The following is a 15,141-nucleotide window of genomic DNA, read 5'->3' as shown; positions in this document are numbered from 1 at the left end:
AATATGGTTCTGTTAATGAGTAGCATTGCCAAATCTTTATAAGACTATTTTTATTGTATTGAGTTTCCAGTAAGCCCTTCTTTGTCCTCTGCTGAAAGTACGTGTTTAATTTAGTGGGTTTAGTGAGACTAAAGCATTCTCTTCCTTGTTAGGCTTTTTTAAAGGTCTTCATGGCCTATTAGACTAATTATAATTATCCATAAATCATCACGGGTGAAACCCAAGTGACGAAGCTGCAGCTGCAACTGAGAATTCAGTTTTACAAAATAAAGATTTTAAAAACAGCATGTCACTGTTGGCCATCCCAGTCTGGGTGTCCAACAGGAGTCAAAAGGGACTCTCACCTCCAGTGGTGTAAATCTGAAGAAATTTAGCATTTTTAGGGCTACCCTAGAGGAAAGCTGATGGCACTAAAAGAGGAATCAAACCCTGGCCCCAAATTCCACCACACAGAGGCAATGGGTAACTTTCACCTGCCCAGGAAAGATGCAGATGGAAGAATATTCTCTCAGGCACTATTAAAGGGAGGGCAGATTTGCACTGATATGAGAGAGGACAAAATAAATCAGGAGCATTTTCCAGTATTTTCCCCTTCTCCATGCAGAGCCCAGTGGGAGCATCCCCAAGGCTGAGCACTGCCAGGGTGCACGAGGGGCATTCAAGGCAGAATTTGGCCCCCAGGACAGAGAATTTGCAGCATTTTGAAAATTAATTGCCTTTTTTGAACCTTTTTAACTGATAGTCTCTACTTGCACAATAGCCTGCATTTGGTTCCACACATTCATGGCCTGAAATCAGCATCTTCTCTGTTCCTTTCTTGACAAAATACCACAGCCAAGCAAGATGTTTTTTTTTTTACATCACTTTTTGGGTGGTTGATGTCAATGCTATTCTTTGTAAAAACACCTCCAGGCAATAGGTCAGTCACATAATGGAATAGCTATTGATATATTTTAATACACAGTCAAACCTTAGAGAAGAGTTGAGATTTACCAGCCAGCATCCCTGAACTTGTATTGACTAAACAGCCAGTTACTTTTTAATAGCCATCATGTGTCCTTTCTTCCCCCGCTCTTTGGGTTCCAATTTTGTTATTTCAGACAGTAATGCTGGCAGCACAATGTTCATGAAACTATTGCAGTCTTAAATAAATCTATACCATGCCACTATTTCTCTATAAGCTCTGAAAGGAGCCCACTCCATCTGATATGAAAATCCTGGCATTCCTAAGCCTTATTTATGTGAGAGTGACAGAGGTCATTTCATTCCTCGAGGCACAGCCATCTATAAATTATAGCAGCACACTGTGAGTAATGAGTTATGCTAGGAAAGAAAGGTGTTTAGGAGAAAACTGGGCAGATTTTGCTCAGCACAGCAATCCAAAAGTTCACGTGGTGAGGAGCAATTGTCACCCTACATAAACCATGGTGCTGGTTGTAAAATAAGAATGTTTAAGCAAAACCAGCCTTTCTGAGCTCTCTGATTGAAGTGGCTGCTTTGCATGGCACTCTGCAACAGAAGGAGATTAAGCCCCAGCCAAACAGATAGCAAACTATTGCCTCAATATATGAAATAACTATTTTTCTCTCACAAGGGAAAAAGCATGAAATTTCATAGAGTGGTTGGGATTGGAAGAGAGCCCAAAGCTCATCCAGCTCCAACCCCCCTGCAAGGCCAGGGACACCTTTTGCTAGGCCAGGTTGCTCCAAACCCCATCCCAGCTGGCCTTAAACACCTCCAGTGATGAGGCAAGAGATCTTACAGCCCTGTTGTTCTTGGTGCTGAAGGAAGCCAGACCTTGCAGAGCACTTATACCTCATCTCTCAAGGAAATAGGATTTTTGTCTTATTGCCAGCACTTCTAAGAAATGCCCCAGTTCAGCCCAGGGCAGAGAAGCAGCTCATTCGAGATGATGAATTCACTACATTTATTGCATTTAGATGAAAAATCCTGGGCATATGGGCTCATAAATGTTAAATCATATTAAGTCTGTACCTATGGAAATACTCAAGCACTTAGAAGGCCATCTTGAAGGTTTGCCCCTTCTCCTCTTCCAGAAATAGCAAGGTTTCATCCTACAGACCCCATTCAGCACTGGCTCTCAGCATCTCCCCTCTGGGGTCACTTCATGCCCTTGGCTCAGCTCCCACTGACTCAGACTCTGTCACTGCCCAGCTCAGAGGTCTGCAGCAGCATCTGGACTCCAAAGTGACAAAGTGGCATCTCCCCATCTTAACCACTAATCCCCTCCCAGCCACTGGATTTGTCAAAATCAACAGGAATAGGAAGACCTGCCTGTTTGTAGGTCACAGCTGAGTTTACAGTTTCTCCCTCAACCTTCAGGTAGAAAATGAGAAGCATCCCCACAGAAACAGAGCTCTAGGTGAACTTGAGCAGAGATTTTAAAGCAGAAAGTGTCAGAGAGCTGATAAAACTCTGCAGATGATGAAACACCTCGCTATTACCCTGGGAAAACTTCCTTCCTTAGCAGAATGCTGACCCAGAGTCAGCTCCCACACACTGCCCGGCCATGTGGCACCTGGGGAGGAAGAGCTGCCAGCAGCAAAGTGAGCAGGGCTGGGCTGCCCACAGGGCCAGGTCACACAGCTGCACCTGCTCCCTCCTCTGCACAGCCACAGCCCCTCACAGGCAGTGATTTGTGTTCTAAAGCTGCAAGGTCTAGTTCATTAATTAAATCAAAGACAGGTTCTCCCGGCTTTCCCCTTCCTGCTAACCCTTCCCAGAGACTTTGTTCCTACCCCTTCCTGCAAATACCTACAGCCAGATCATTTTCTCAAGCTAATGAGAACTATTTTTCTTTTCCTCCAGCTTCCCTAGAAATGTCATCCCTCAGTTCTGCTCATCCTTTGCTCTTTTCATCAAGGCTGCAAACCCCAGCTCCCTCCCAGCTGCCAGCAGAGTTTCTAACCCCAGCCCATTAGTGTTTAATGGAGAAGGCAAAGGCAGCTGCAGTGCCCCAGAGCCACCAGGACACACCTTTCACCTGGCCTGGTGACTCCCTGCCCTGCCTCCGCCTCCCATCCTGGAGTGTCACCCTGAGCCCTGCAGCCCCAGCCTGCCCTGACATGGGGGGTACTGCAGGAGGGGGATCAGCCCCAGGGTTAATAATCACCTTCCTGTTAATAATCACCTTCCTGTTAATAATCATCACCTTCTGCACCTTCTGCAGGCCCCAGATTGCCCTGCTGAGGGAATGGCAGCAGGAGGTGACCCTAAAGGGCTCCTTGTGGGGAAAAGGGAGCTCCCCACAGCTGCCTTGGTTAACTGAGCCCCCCGCATGATGGAGAGGGAAAAGCTGGATCTGCTGGCAAATGTCCCCATCTTTGCCCCAGCCTGGGCTCCCCACACCACATTCAGAATCATTTAGGGGAAAAGGTGAAATTGAAGACATTATTATCATCAAAACAAGTAGAAACGACTGATTTGGAGGAAACATGAAATCTGAAAGCTATAGGGAAAAATACCCACATTTATTAAGGAGAAATTTTCTGGGGATGGTGACAGGTCCTGGGATTAAAATATTGTCCTAAATTGTTTCACAGAACTAACTGACCCTCACCAAATTAATGAATGACCACATTCAGAATCATTTAGGGGAAAGGTGAAATTGAGGACATTATTATCATCAAAACAAGTAGAAATAACTGATTTGGAGGAAACCTGAATTCTGAAAGCTATAGGGGAAAATACCCACATTTTAATGGGAAAGTTACAAAGGAAAAATTTTCTGGGGATGGTCACAGGTCCTAGGATTAAAATATTCTCCTGAATTGTTTCACAGAACTAACTGACCCTCACCAAATTAATGAATGACTTCTGCCTTTAGCTAAAGAAGCTGCTCATGGGGCTCATGTCAAAATGGGTACAATTCTGTTTGGGTCCATGGAAGGGGGGAAATTTGCTCCAACACACACAAAGGGAGACACTTCTTAGCTAAAAAAGCCTTTTTTGATAAGAGTTTTGTGCCTAGAAGAAGTTTTCTGCCCTATTATGGGAAGTTTTGCCAGCACACAGGGAAAACAAAGCATCCCATGTTAAAAAGCAATCCAGTCATCCTGTCCAAGGGTACCTGTCCCTTTAAAAGAGATGATGAAAAATAGAATTTGAATTTTTTAACAGATCCAACGAGTTTGTGGAAAAATACTTCCTAACTTGTCACGGCCATCAGCATACTGCTGTCAGTGGTGCTTTTATCTCTTTGCTTTAAAAAGGCTGCATCCTGAGATGGGTGTAGGGGGGGAAGAGAAAAAGAGAAAGAAAAAGTTGATTACTGAAGTGCAGAAAAAAAGAGTTAGTATTTAGCTGAAGGCAAAAAAATCCCTCCTCCTTGGAATGACTATCATAATTATGTGACATATTGTCAACCTGTAGCTCAGGATCTGATGAACATTGCTGATTGTGAGGTGTGCACCCAACAAGGGTGGGAATTATATAAAAGACAGAAATAAAATGTAAATTTTGATGGCTGTCCATACATTTTGAATTTTTAAAGTTTGTGCTGACCTCCAGAAGCACTGAAGATTGAGCTGGGATATCTACAGATATCTCTGTGTGTCATTAGGGAGTACATTTTTATTTGAGTGTTTGGCGCTTTACCTATAAAATATACCTCTAAAATAGATATGAGAGGAAATACAGCGAGGCTGGGTTCTGTTTTTTGCCAGAATATCGCTTTGGGGAAGATCACCAGGCCATCCTCTGTCAGTGCTGGGCATCCCTGTGCCCGTCCCTGGCAGCTGCTGCTCCCTCCCTGGCACAAACACTCCTCGTGCTGGGCTCAGAGGGAATCTCAGTGTGAACATTCTTGCTTAAAAGCACTGAAGCCAAAAGTGCAAACAGCCCAGGGAGTGCACATGCATCACCTGCAATGTGGGTGCAGGTGATCTGCTCCATGAGCTCTGCAAGGGGGTCAGTGCTGTTTGTTTTTGGTAGGGGGAATGTGCATTATCTGAACTCTCTCTCTGCTGTCACCACCTTGCGAGTTCCTGATTTTGCAGACTCTCCCTGTGGCAGCAGCAGGAGAAGCTGCAGGAGCATGATCAACACTCACTTTCTGCCTTCCCAGCAGAAGAAGTGTTTTGGAAAGTCTGTAAGCCGAGCTCAAGCCTTTAGGGGAAGATTGGAAATAATAAATATCTAATGATAACAGGGCCTTATTACCTTGAGGAGACAACAGCTTGCTCTCCTTCAGAGGCAGGCTGGATAACTATGAAATATCTGAGGAATTTTAACTGTAAAGTGTCTCTGTGAGGTGAGATCTGTCTGGTTTTCCCCCAGTACACCCAGTATGACCTCAAGGCTTCCATCTTGTTAATGTAACAAATGGCACCATTTTCACTGGGCCAAACTGTCTGCAAGAGAGTGAGAAAAATTGTGAAGGTAAAACCATCCCAAAAGGCACATAAGCCTGGGACTGAGCTGAACTGGAAATAATCCACTTGAAGAGCACAGAAAACATTTGTTTTTCCCCACAGCCCTACAAACGCCCCTGTATTGCTGGTGGGGAATTTCTGCTCTGCACAAATGAGGTGGGAAAGAGGATTCTTCAGTTTGGAGGGAACTCATGGCTTGATGGTAACGAGGAGGGACTTTTAGGGTGCTAAAAGAAATATTCAGGATGTTATGAAGTTCATGATGGCATGAATCTTGGAATATCCTGGTGCAGAACCTGCTTTGCAGGTAGTGGTCATGAGGGTCGTGCCTGAGCCAGCAGGTGAGAGCTACAAGCATCAGCATGGCCAGTGAGTGATGCTGGAAAAATCCATCCAAAGGCATTTGTTGTAGTGGAAAATAAATTGGACTGGTCCAGTTCTTCCTTGTGGGTTACTTGAGGCTTAAAAAAAGCAGCAGCTATAAATATGTCATCTGAGTATCTGGAATTTGATTTAATGTGTCACAATCTGTTACTTCATTTCCAAGAAGACTAAAAAAAAAAAATATTCAGAACTACAGTTTCAGAGTCTATTGTCATTTGCTGTAAGGAAAATTTCTGTATTTTAATCTTATGGTCCTAGAAATGATTTTTGCAATTTGGTTTTTCTGAAACCAATGAAACATTAAGTTGGCAGATGGTGTGCAGGCTCAGCAGAGATAAAAGTTGTGTGGCTGTGCTAGGAATACAACATAAGTGTCCTAGTACATTGTGTTTGGAGGAGTTTTTTATTTGGGTGAATTTCATTTTTTTAATACAATATAAACCCTGTAGGCACATGTGCATCATCTTTTATAAAACTGTAAGGAAATAAAAGGAGCTTCTCTTATTGCTGATGCAGTTTCTGAGACTGGATGACTGTCAAACAAATTTAAATTTTAAAATAAAATGCTTACAAATGTGGTACAGAGAGCAGATGCTTGATCAGTGGACAGACTGGAGTCTGAGATCCCAAGAGCAAATGTCTGAATTCTGACAGTGATATCTATGAACAATGTAGGTTTTTGTTAGTAAAATGAGTCAAAATCACAAAACAAGATGTTTAAAGAAAGAAGAAAAACACATTGTAAGAAGAAGAAAACACATCATAAGCAAAAAGTGTAATTAATTGTTGAAACAACAGCCATTTTCTTTGCTTATTAAATGCATCAAAAATTCTTCCAAATCTCAAAATTTTCACATAAATATTTCCAAATCCTAAATCCCCCAAATATATCTCAGCAGTAGAATGAAAGCTTAAAAACTCTGAGCAACAGGAAGATGCACAATTATACGAATGTTACTCAAGAAATGCTATAGCATGTGATGTTTATTTATTTATTACAGGTCTTTTGCACCGTCACAGCTTTTAGGAGGGGCTCTCCTGAGCAGCTGTCACTGCCTGAGGACAGCAAAGGTTTCTACGCTGGGATCAAGGTAACGCACATGGCCCTGAGTCACTAACTAGGGAATATTTGAAAATCATGGTGAAGAAACATGAGTCCTGATCATCACAAGCAGCACTGTTCACTGTGAGCAAATGGCTTTCAGTTTGTCTGCAAAACACCCTGGAGCACCACTGGCACTGTTGTGGTGTTTGGGAGGTCCCCAGGACGCGGTGAGAGATGAGAACCTGACTCCAAGTTCTCAGAAGGCTGACGCATTATTTTATGATATTATATTCTATTAAAAGAAAATTATATACTAAAACTATACTAAAGAAAGAGAAAGGAGACAACAGATATAAAAACCCATGACAGACTGAGTCTGACACAGCTGGCTGTGATTGGCCATTAATGAAAAACAATTCACATGTTTGTATAAACAATTCTCCAAATCACATTCCAGAGCAGCAAAACATGGAGAAGCTGAGGCTTCTTATCTTGCCAGGAGAAGAAATCCTGGTGAAGGGATTTTTCATAAAATATCACGGTGACATGGCACCATGTACCACAAAGTATGGGAAAGCTCCATGTGCCAGTAAATGTGCCCTGAACAGCTCTGGGGGTTTTGTGGGTTTGGAAGACACACCTAAAAACCTACAAACCTACAAACCAAGGATGCACAATTCTGTTGTAAATTAACCAGGACAAAGTGAAGACAAAATATGAATTTTTATCTATCATCCTGTTACGGTCAGGCATTACAAAACAGAAGTTGCTGAAGATAAATTCATACTGGGTGCAAGGACCAGGTCTAATCCCACTCAAGGATTAGGCTGTCAGGAGATTTTTGGGATCTTCTAAGTATCTGAGTGTCATGCCTCCATGAAAGGGGCTTCAAACATCTGGCAGCACATTCTATGTGGCATCTGAAGAACAGTTTCTGAGGAATTTTTTTAAATGTCAGGATTTTCCAGGGAGTAGAAATTCCCATTTCCAACCAGCCCTGAGTGCTGTTTCTGCTCTTTTCCCAGGACAATGGGCAGACAGAAAAGGCACAATCCCAGCTTTCTCTCCAAACCTGTAAAATCTATGTGCAGAGGAATTCTTCTTCCTGGGAAGGGGAATTGGTGAAAAATTGTAATTATTTTGCACCTGGTGCAAACTACAAGCCTAGAGCCCATGACCATGAGGTTATGCCAGACTTTATGCCATGGTTCTTCTCCTACTGCACTGGGGTAGGAGCTCCTTTAAACCAGGGATATTAAAAATTAAATAAATTCCACAGCATTATTCTCAGGCTTAATAAAAGCTAGCTTTCTGATTTGGAGATGAGAAGCAATTACACATTATATATGGGAACTGAAAACATTTCCTTAATTGCAAATAATCTACTTAAAGTATGTTAACAGCAATTTTACCTTATAAAAGTGAAGATCACTATTGCAAAATGTATTATTATTAAGCAGATTATGATAAAGGTTATTATTATTTTGTGAGTAATATCTTAATAATTGGTTGAAACCACTTCAGGCTTCATAGATTTCAGCATTGCCTGATTAATGTCATCACTTTTGTCTGTCAAAATTATCTTAAAGTTCTTTCCTTATTTCCAGTTTTTGCCAGAATCACTGGAAATTGCAGAGGATGGCAAGGAGCATGTTGTGACTGTCCTGAGCACGGTGCCCATTGCCTGTCCTGGGCAGGACAATTCCTGTAAAATCACTTTGCAACTAAGCACTGAGGACTTGGGTAAGAGTTTTACATATTGACATCTAATCCATGTGATTGCTTTTTCCAGTATGTAGGTTACAATGGATTCTAATAGAAAATATAATATATCAATAATACCAAAGGGCAGAAGGCATAAAATCAGCAAACTAGGCCATATTTTTATCTGCAAAATAAAACAGCTGATTACATCTGACAGATTTTTGAGAGAAAAAAAACCCCAAAGCCATAAATCTGACTAGCAATAACCTGAACAGTAGTCTGTTGAGATTTATGGATGAAATAACTGAAAGTAGAAGAACTTGTTTTAAATTCCAGGAGCGTAAAATTCCATTTTTAGTTTTTTTTTGTAGCAGGAATGTTCTTAGGTAGAATAATTTCATTAATTATCAATAAAAAAGCTCCCCTGCAGATTTATTATTCAGTAAATGCATAGTGAAGCCTTTTTTCTTTCTTTTGTTGGCTTATAGTTTTTGTCTAACTTAATACAGGAGGAAAAAATCATCCTTGTGCTTATGTATTATTCTCTTTCTAAACATTTAGGGGTTTTTATTTTATTAACTTGAAAACATTGACAATGTCACTGAGAAAGCTCTTGCCCTTTTATTCAATAAATGCTGTCTTCAGGTCAATCAGGTGGAATACCTGTCCTGCCTAAGGGTGGCATGTAGGTATTTACTTTCCATTTGCACCAAATAAAACACTCAAGCTTTTTTCTAACAAGTTTCTTTCTCTTCCATAAGTGACTCAACAAGAGAAATGTTTAGAGATAGGATTACAGCTGCAATTTCTCTACCCACAAAAAGCCAGCTCTAAAAAATGTTGGCAAAACCCAGACAGGTCCTGATATTTTTCTCTTTTTAATTCCCTTTCCTAGCTCTCCTCACCAATCAGCCAAGTGCTTAGACAAAAGAAGAAAATAATTTAAATGGTATCACAACACAATGAACTTAAACTGAGCAGCACCTTATGGTTCCAGCAGCTGTGCTGGCTCTCGTACTTGCAGTACTTTGCATTTCTCCATGGCTCAGTGCTGCTCTGCTCTACACACTGCTCTTGGCTTGGAGTCTGGGCTGCTCCATCAGGAAAACGTCCTCTGGGCTCATGGGAACGGATTTCCTTGGATATCCAGGTGGAGGAAAGACTGGGATGTCAGGGCTGGTGTGTGCTGGGACATCCCCACAGACCCCAAGCAGCTCAGGCACTGAGGATCAGATAGGAATGAGCCCCAGCCAAGGCCATTTGTTTAAATCACATTTTCTGGGGCATCCATCAAGGCTTTCAGAATCCCTCTGGCACTGGGAGCCTGGGCCAGGAGCTCTCAGGTGGGGGAGGCTGAGCTCAGCACATTGGACTGAGACTGACCCCTCACCAAGGTCTCCTCCAGTCCCACAGTGTGCACTTGACTGGAAAAAAGAGAGGATACAGGACTTGCAGAAGCAGCTCTGTTTCCAAGCTGTCAATGGGCTTGATGTGTTGGTGCCAAGAGGTGCCAAGAGGAAAGCACAGCTCATCCAATTAACTCATATTTGAAGGAAGTTGTCACTGAAGTGGAAAGTTCCTGTTAGTTTTGATCAACTCATTTCTGCAGCTTAGACTAGACCCAGCTCTAGCCCTTGGTTGCTCCATCCTGGGGCTGTTTCCTGGGATGACACTGGGCTGTAATCTATTGAGCTATCTATATATACTTAAGGCTGAGGATCTGCTGCTGGGTGTCTGCACAGACACATTTGCTCTGAGCCTTTATTGTCTTTAGGCTCCATTAGTTTATCTGAAGGAACACTGCAGGCTTCTGAAAAATGTGTGCTGGCCACAGTGCTGGAAATTAAAAATAAAAACCATTTCAGCTGCGATTCGTTTATACTGAATAAATTAACTGACAAGCTCCTTGTCTGGCTGAATCCATATAACTACACTCTTGTGCTAATTATGTAGGGAATAAGTGATAAGAAAGCTAATTACAAGCACAGAAATATCTCTCCAAGTTCAGACAATATCATAATGAATGCCAAGGCACAGCAGAGCCACTGGAGTTCGGCTCCTGTTAAGTTTATCGCTACTATTTTGACAAGATGATTTTCTTTGATTTTAAACTTTTGTTCTGGGTTTTGAGCACAGCTCATGGGGCTGTAATGGCAATAACTATTCCTCATGGAAACCTCCAATTTAATTGAATCAAGAACCTTGAAAATGAGCCAGGACTTTTCTATAAGATGTGAGGTGAAGCAGCCTTTGAGGATTTGATATGAGAGATAAAATGTCATTAATATCTGTAGATTTTAGTTCAGTTCCCATAGTACTTTACAGGGTTAATTTAAATTATATTTCATGAGATTTTTCCATAAGGAATAATACAGTGATTATTTGATTGTGTTAGAAATGCCATCTTAAAATTCTTTCATGCCATCTCTAGAAATTATTAAGCAATTCTACAAATGGGAAGAATGGTATAAAAATCACTTATTTTAATATCAGAAAATCACTTGTTTTCATCTCAGATTAATTTTATGCCCACCATTTCTAGAACTTTATTATCATCTGATGATAATTAGCAGTCTGGGACAGAAAACCAAGTACTCCTCAAGAAACACTGTAAGTCCTGAAATCAGCATTTAGATTCTGACTGGCTTCAGTGGGACCACAGTTTCATTTCCTATCAACCAAAGGATCCATGAAAGCTTGAGTGACTCCTTGAGAAGAAAATGCACACTGTATGTATGAAGACCAGATGGCTCAGAACTGAATGCTACCATAATTCAGTGTGTGTAAGGGAGAACACACCTGTGGAAATATAAATCCAGGTTTGCCCTTCATCTGAAACCTCAGCAGAAAGGGTCAGCACCTGAGAGAAGTGGACACTGCCATTCTGGCTGTGTGTAGAGGTCCCTTCAGGAAATATATGATGTGCAGTGCTATTGTCACGCTGATTTTGTCACCACACATCATTTCTCTACCCACCACTGATGCTCACATAGCCAGTATCTCCATAGCTTATTATTTTCCTAATTTTTTAGTGAATTTATCAGCACAATACTTCTGTGAAGGATACAAATAAAACTACCATTGTTTTACAGATTGAAAGCAAAACACCATAACATAACTAAGCCAAAAAATATAAATATAGACCAGCTGCATTTGCCTTGCTGTTGTGAATCCACAGTTCACCAAAAAACTTACTCAAGAACCCCTCCCTTTTCACATCAAAATACCTGTTTGCTTTAAATTAAATAACTCCCAGCAGATACCTCCTTATACTCTAGACAGTGAAGGAGAATTGTTTTCCAGAACACAGGTTCATCTCTTTCTTTGTCATGACAACGACTTGTCTTCATTCCCTGGGCATGGACCCATAAAGACAACACCATTGTCCCAGAAATATTAGCACTTGTGGAAAAATAGACACCACCAAGTTTTTAGCAAACTTTGGGGATAAAAAAGCAGCACAGTGAAGAGTGCAGGGGGATGCCAGATTCAGTCAGTCACAACTGCTTTCATGTAAAGCCCATCTGGTTCCAAGGTGTCTCGGTTTGAAAAGACAGGAGTCTGCTAAGGAAGGCAGAAGCCTTCCTTCAAATGGAAAATGTAAACCTCCAAATTATTATAATTTTGAAATTAAGGGGCTCTCAGGCAAAGATATGGGAAGAGGAGTAACAGTTCTTTACTAGTAAAATTTAAAAAAATACAAATGCAATAGTACCAAAAAAAAAAAAAAAAAACCAAACACCAACATACAACCAAACCACTGCTAGAGTCAGAGTAGGATGTGACACCCTGTGTGTCAGGGTGGTGGCACAGTCCCACCCCATGGGGGCTCAGCCCTCCTGCAGTGCCAGCTGTGGTTCTGGTGCAGCAGGGATCCTGCACAAGGTGGGAGTTTTCCTCTGAAGCTCCAGGGCTGCTGCAGATGGGCCTGGGCTCCCTCTGGGAATCCAGTAGGAAAATGCTGCTGCAGTGTTCCAACCCTCAGATTGTATCCAGGTAGGAATGCTTGGCTCCTCCCCTGGGCGGAGTATCTCCCAGTGGGATGATGGCATTTGATCAGCCATGCAGGGGCACTCAGTGGCCATGAACAAGGGATTCCTGGAGGGAGGATTGGCTGTGGAAGAGATAAAGAAAACTGCTCAATGAACAGGAGATAGCTGCCCCACCTCTAAAAGATGGAAATAGAACACACACCCCAGCTAAATCCTTCAACCCAAGACACAAGGCGTGTGTGTCCTGGAACGAGAAATGTTTCTGTTAAACAGAGCATGGTAGGGGCAGCACTTTGGCTGACTCTTGTCATTCTCTGTGTTGGCGTTCCCTCCAGGCAGCCAGGTCCCAGGGCCCCCAGACATCGCCCTCTCGGCCTGCCAGGTGGATCTGCTGCCGGGGCCGTGCTCGGGGGGCAGCTGTGCAGCAGCCAGGGTGACAGTGACAGCCGTGACCGACTTCGCACAGGATAGGGACCGCGTCAGCCGCCTCAGCGCCCGGCCGGCCACCCCAGGGGATGTGCTCTGGAGGGCCTACACACCCAGGGATGTGAAGGTGAGGTCCTGAAATCACTTGGGAAATGTGACAAATTTTTTCTTTTTTCCTTTCTTTTTTTTTTCTCCTTTTTTTTTTTCCAAAGAAAATAAAATTTTAGGGATGATTGTCATAATGATTTGGGTTTGAAGGGACCTTAAAGACCACCTAGTTCCACCCCCTGCCATGGGCAGGGACACTTTCCACTATCCCAGGTTGCTCCAAGCCCCATCCAACCGGGCCTTGGACACTTCCAGGGAATGGGCAGTCACAGCTTCTCTGGGCCACCTGTGGCAGGGCCTCTCCACCTTCACAGTAAAGAAATTTTTTCCTAATATCTGATCTAACCCTGCCCTCTGTCAGCAGAGTAAAGCAAATCAGTCACTTTACGCACCACGAAAATTAAATGGAATTCCCTGTGCTCTGACAGATTTAGGTTTGATTATTACTTAGCACATGAGTAAGGCCAAGAGCTGGAACACAGAGGTCACCAGGAATGCTCCTGTCCACTGGAAAAGGGGAGAGGGAGAACATGGGTTAGGGAATGAGCATCTTTTTGAGAAAGAGAGAGGGGAAAAATGAGAAGAAAATGTTTGGAGAACATTTTCTGAAAAAGCAGAGCCTCAGAAAGGAGAGAGGAGAGAGGATTGAGCAGTGCCATGTTCAATTTGTGACCGTGGTGTGAATTGCCAGGACACTTTCAATGACACGTGGCTGCTCCACTTTTTCATTTATACCACTACAAAATGTCCAAAATAAAACAAGCAAACAAACAAACAAACCAACAAAAAGAAACAATCAGGAAGGCCAGCCACACTTTCCCTGTAGAAAGCCTGGCTAAAGAAATGTGGTGAGCAAGGACCAGCCCTTTCTCCATGAAGTTATTTCAGGACCTCAGCTGGGAGGTTTGAGAGCTGTAATCCCACCACTCCAAAAAATTAACCAGAGCACAGATTTGACTGAGCTGAATTTCTCAGAGCAGGGACACATCCAAGCTGGCATATCTTAAGTAACTGAAAACAACCCCCCAGTGAAATCCACAATTCCCTGCCTTAATTTTTGTGGATTTTGTCATGAGAGAATAAGATTAAACTGGACCACAAGAATTTTTGTCTTCAAAGGCAAAATGGCTAGCATGGGTGTATAGCATTTTATCTCCAGAACTGGCTTCTTTTCAAGATTCTTAAACCAGAAATTACGGCTAATTCAGCATCGTGCACTCACACACTCATATTTTTTCTTGAAATTACAAATTCTGTCATTAAAATATGAAGATGTATCAAGTGTGAAATTGAATAAATCAATTTTAATAATAAATTCCATTTATCTCTGTTAAAACTTGATATATGGAAACATAATAGTCAATACTTCCCTCCCCCCCATTTTCACATTGCTGCTTTGTAGTTAATTAGAGGACTTAATGTAACATAGCTCTTGCAACATAGCAAGAAAAAGTCCATGTATGAAAATCCACATAATCCCTAACCCTTCTGACTTGTTCAGATATTTTTGATTTATCTAACAATTGAACAGAAATGGTGGGCAGAACATCCTAACACATCTAGATACCTGTAAACAGGATTTCCTCAGCAAACTACTCCTGCCTCCGACCAGGAATTGTGTCTTCTGCTGATATCATGCAAGAAGGAACAGAGGAGGAAGAGCCACATGGATTTGTTTGTGCTAAATTTTTACTTAGGATCTGTGAGTCTGTGGAGAAAATGGGAAAATTGTGAGACACTTCATGTCACACCATAAATCCAAATGATACAGCTGACCCCAGATCAAAAAGTTGTTCAAAGACGAGTTCATTTTTTCAGTCCTCAAGACCATCATTCTAAAAGTTTGGTGTGCCAGACTGGGCATCTCAGTGTTTCTGTGTCATGGTTAAGGGGTATTTTGAGATACAGATGATGTATTGCTGCAGGTGAGGATCGTTGTCAGGAACTGAAGGTCTATCTTCACCCTCTAATTCATTTATTTAATTTCACCCCTGTTCCCAAGAGCCAGGTCCTGCTTTGTCACTGAGAGGCTGCACAGGGATATAGCAGCCATCCTTCTTCCCTGCTCCATGGATCCTGGTAGAACTAA

General features: G+C 42.2%; 1 protein-coding gene across 1 annotated transcript in view; it reads left to right on the top strand.

Annotated features, from left to right (window-relative positions):
* Positions 1-15,141, top strand: part of LOC132075810 (von Willebrand factor D and EGF domain-containing protein-like) — a 172,621-nt gene that overhangs the window by 55,815 nt on the left and 101,665 nt on the right. The window contains exons 5-7 of the mRNA XM_059476517.1: positions 6,779-6,868; positions 8,430-8,565; positions 12,854-13,071. Of these exons, the coding sequence (XP_059332500.1) occupies positions 6,779-6,868; positions 8,430-8,565; positions 12,854-13,071 (444 nt within the window). The remainder of the gene's footprint in view (positions 1-6,778; positions 6,869-8,429; positions 8,566-12,853; positions 13,072-15,141) is intronic.

Source organism: Ammospiza nelsoni, chromosome 7 (genome assembly GCF_027579445.1).
Source record: "Ammospiza nelsoni isolate bAmmNel1 chromosome 7, bAmmNel1.pri, whole genome shotgun sequence".
In the NCBI taxonomy this organism is placed as follows: Eukaryota; Metazoa; Chordata; class Aves; order Passeriformes; family Passerellidae; genus Ammospiza; species Ammospiza nelsoni.
This window is presented reverse-complemented; position numbering and strand designations above follow the sequence as displayed.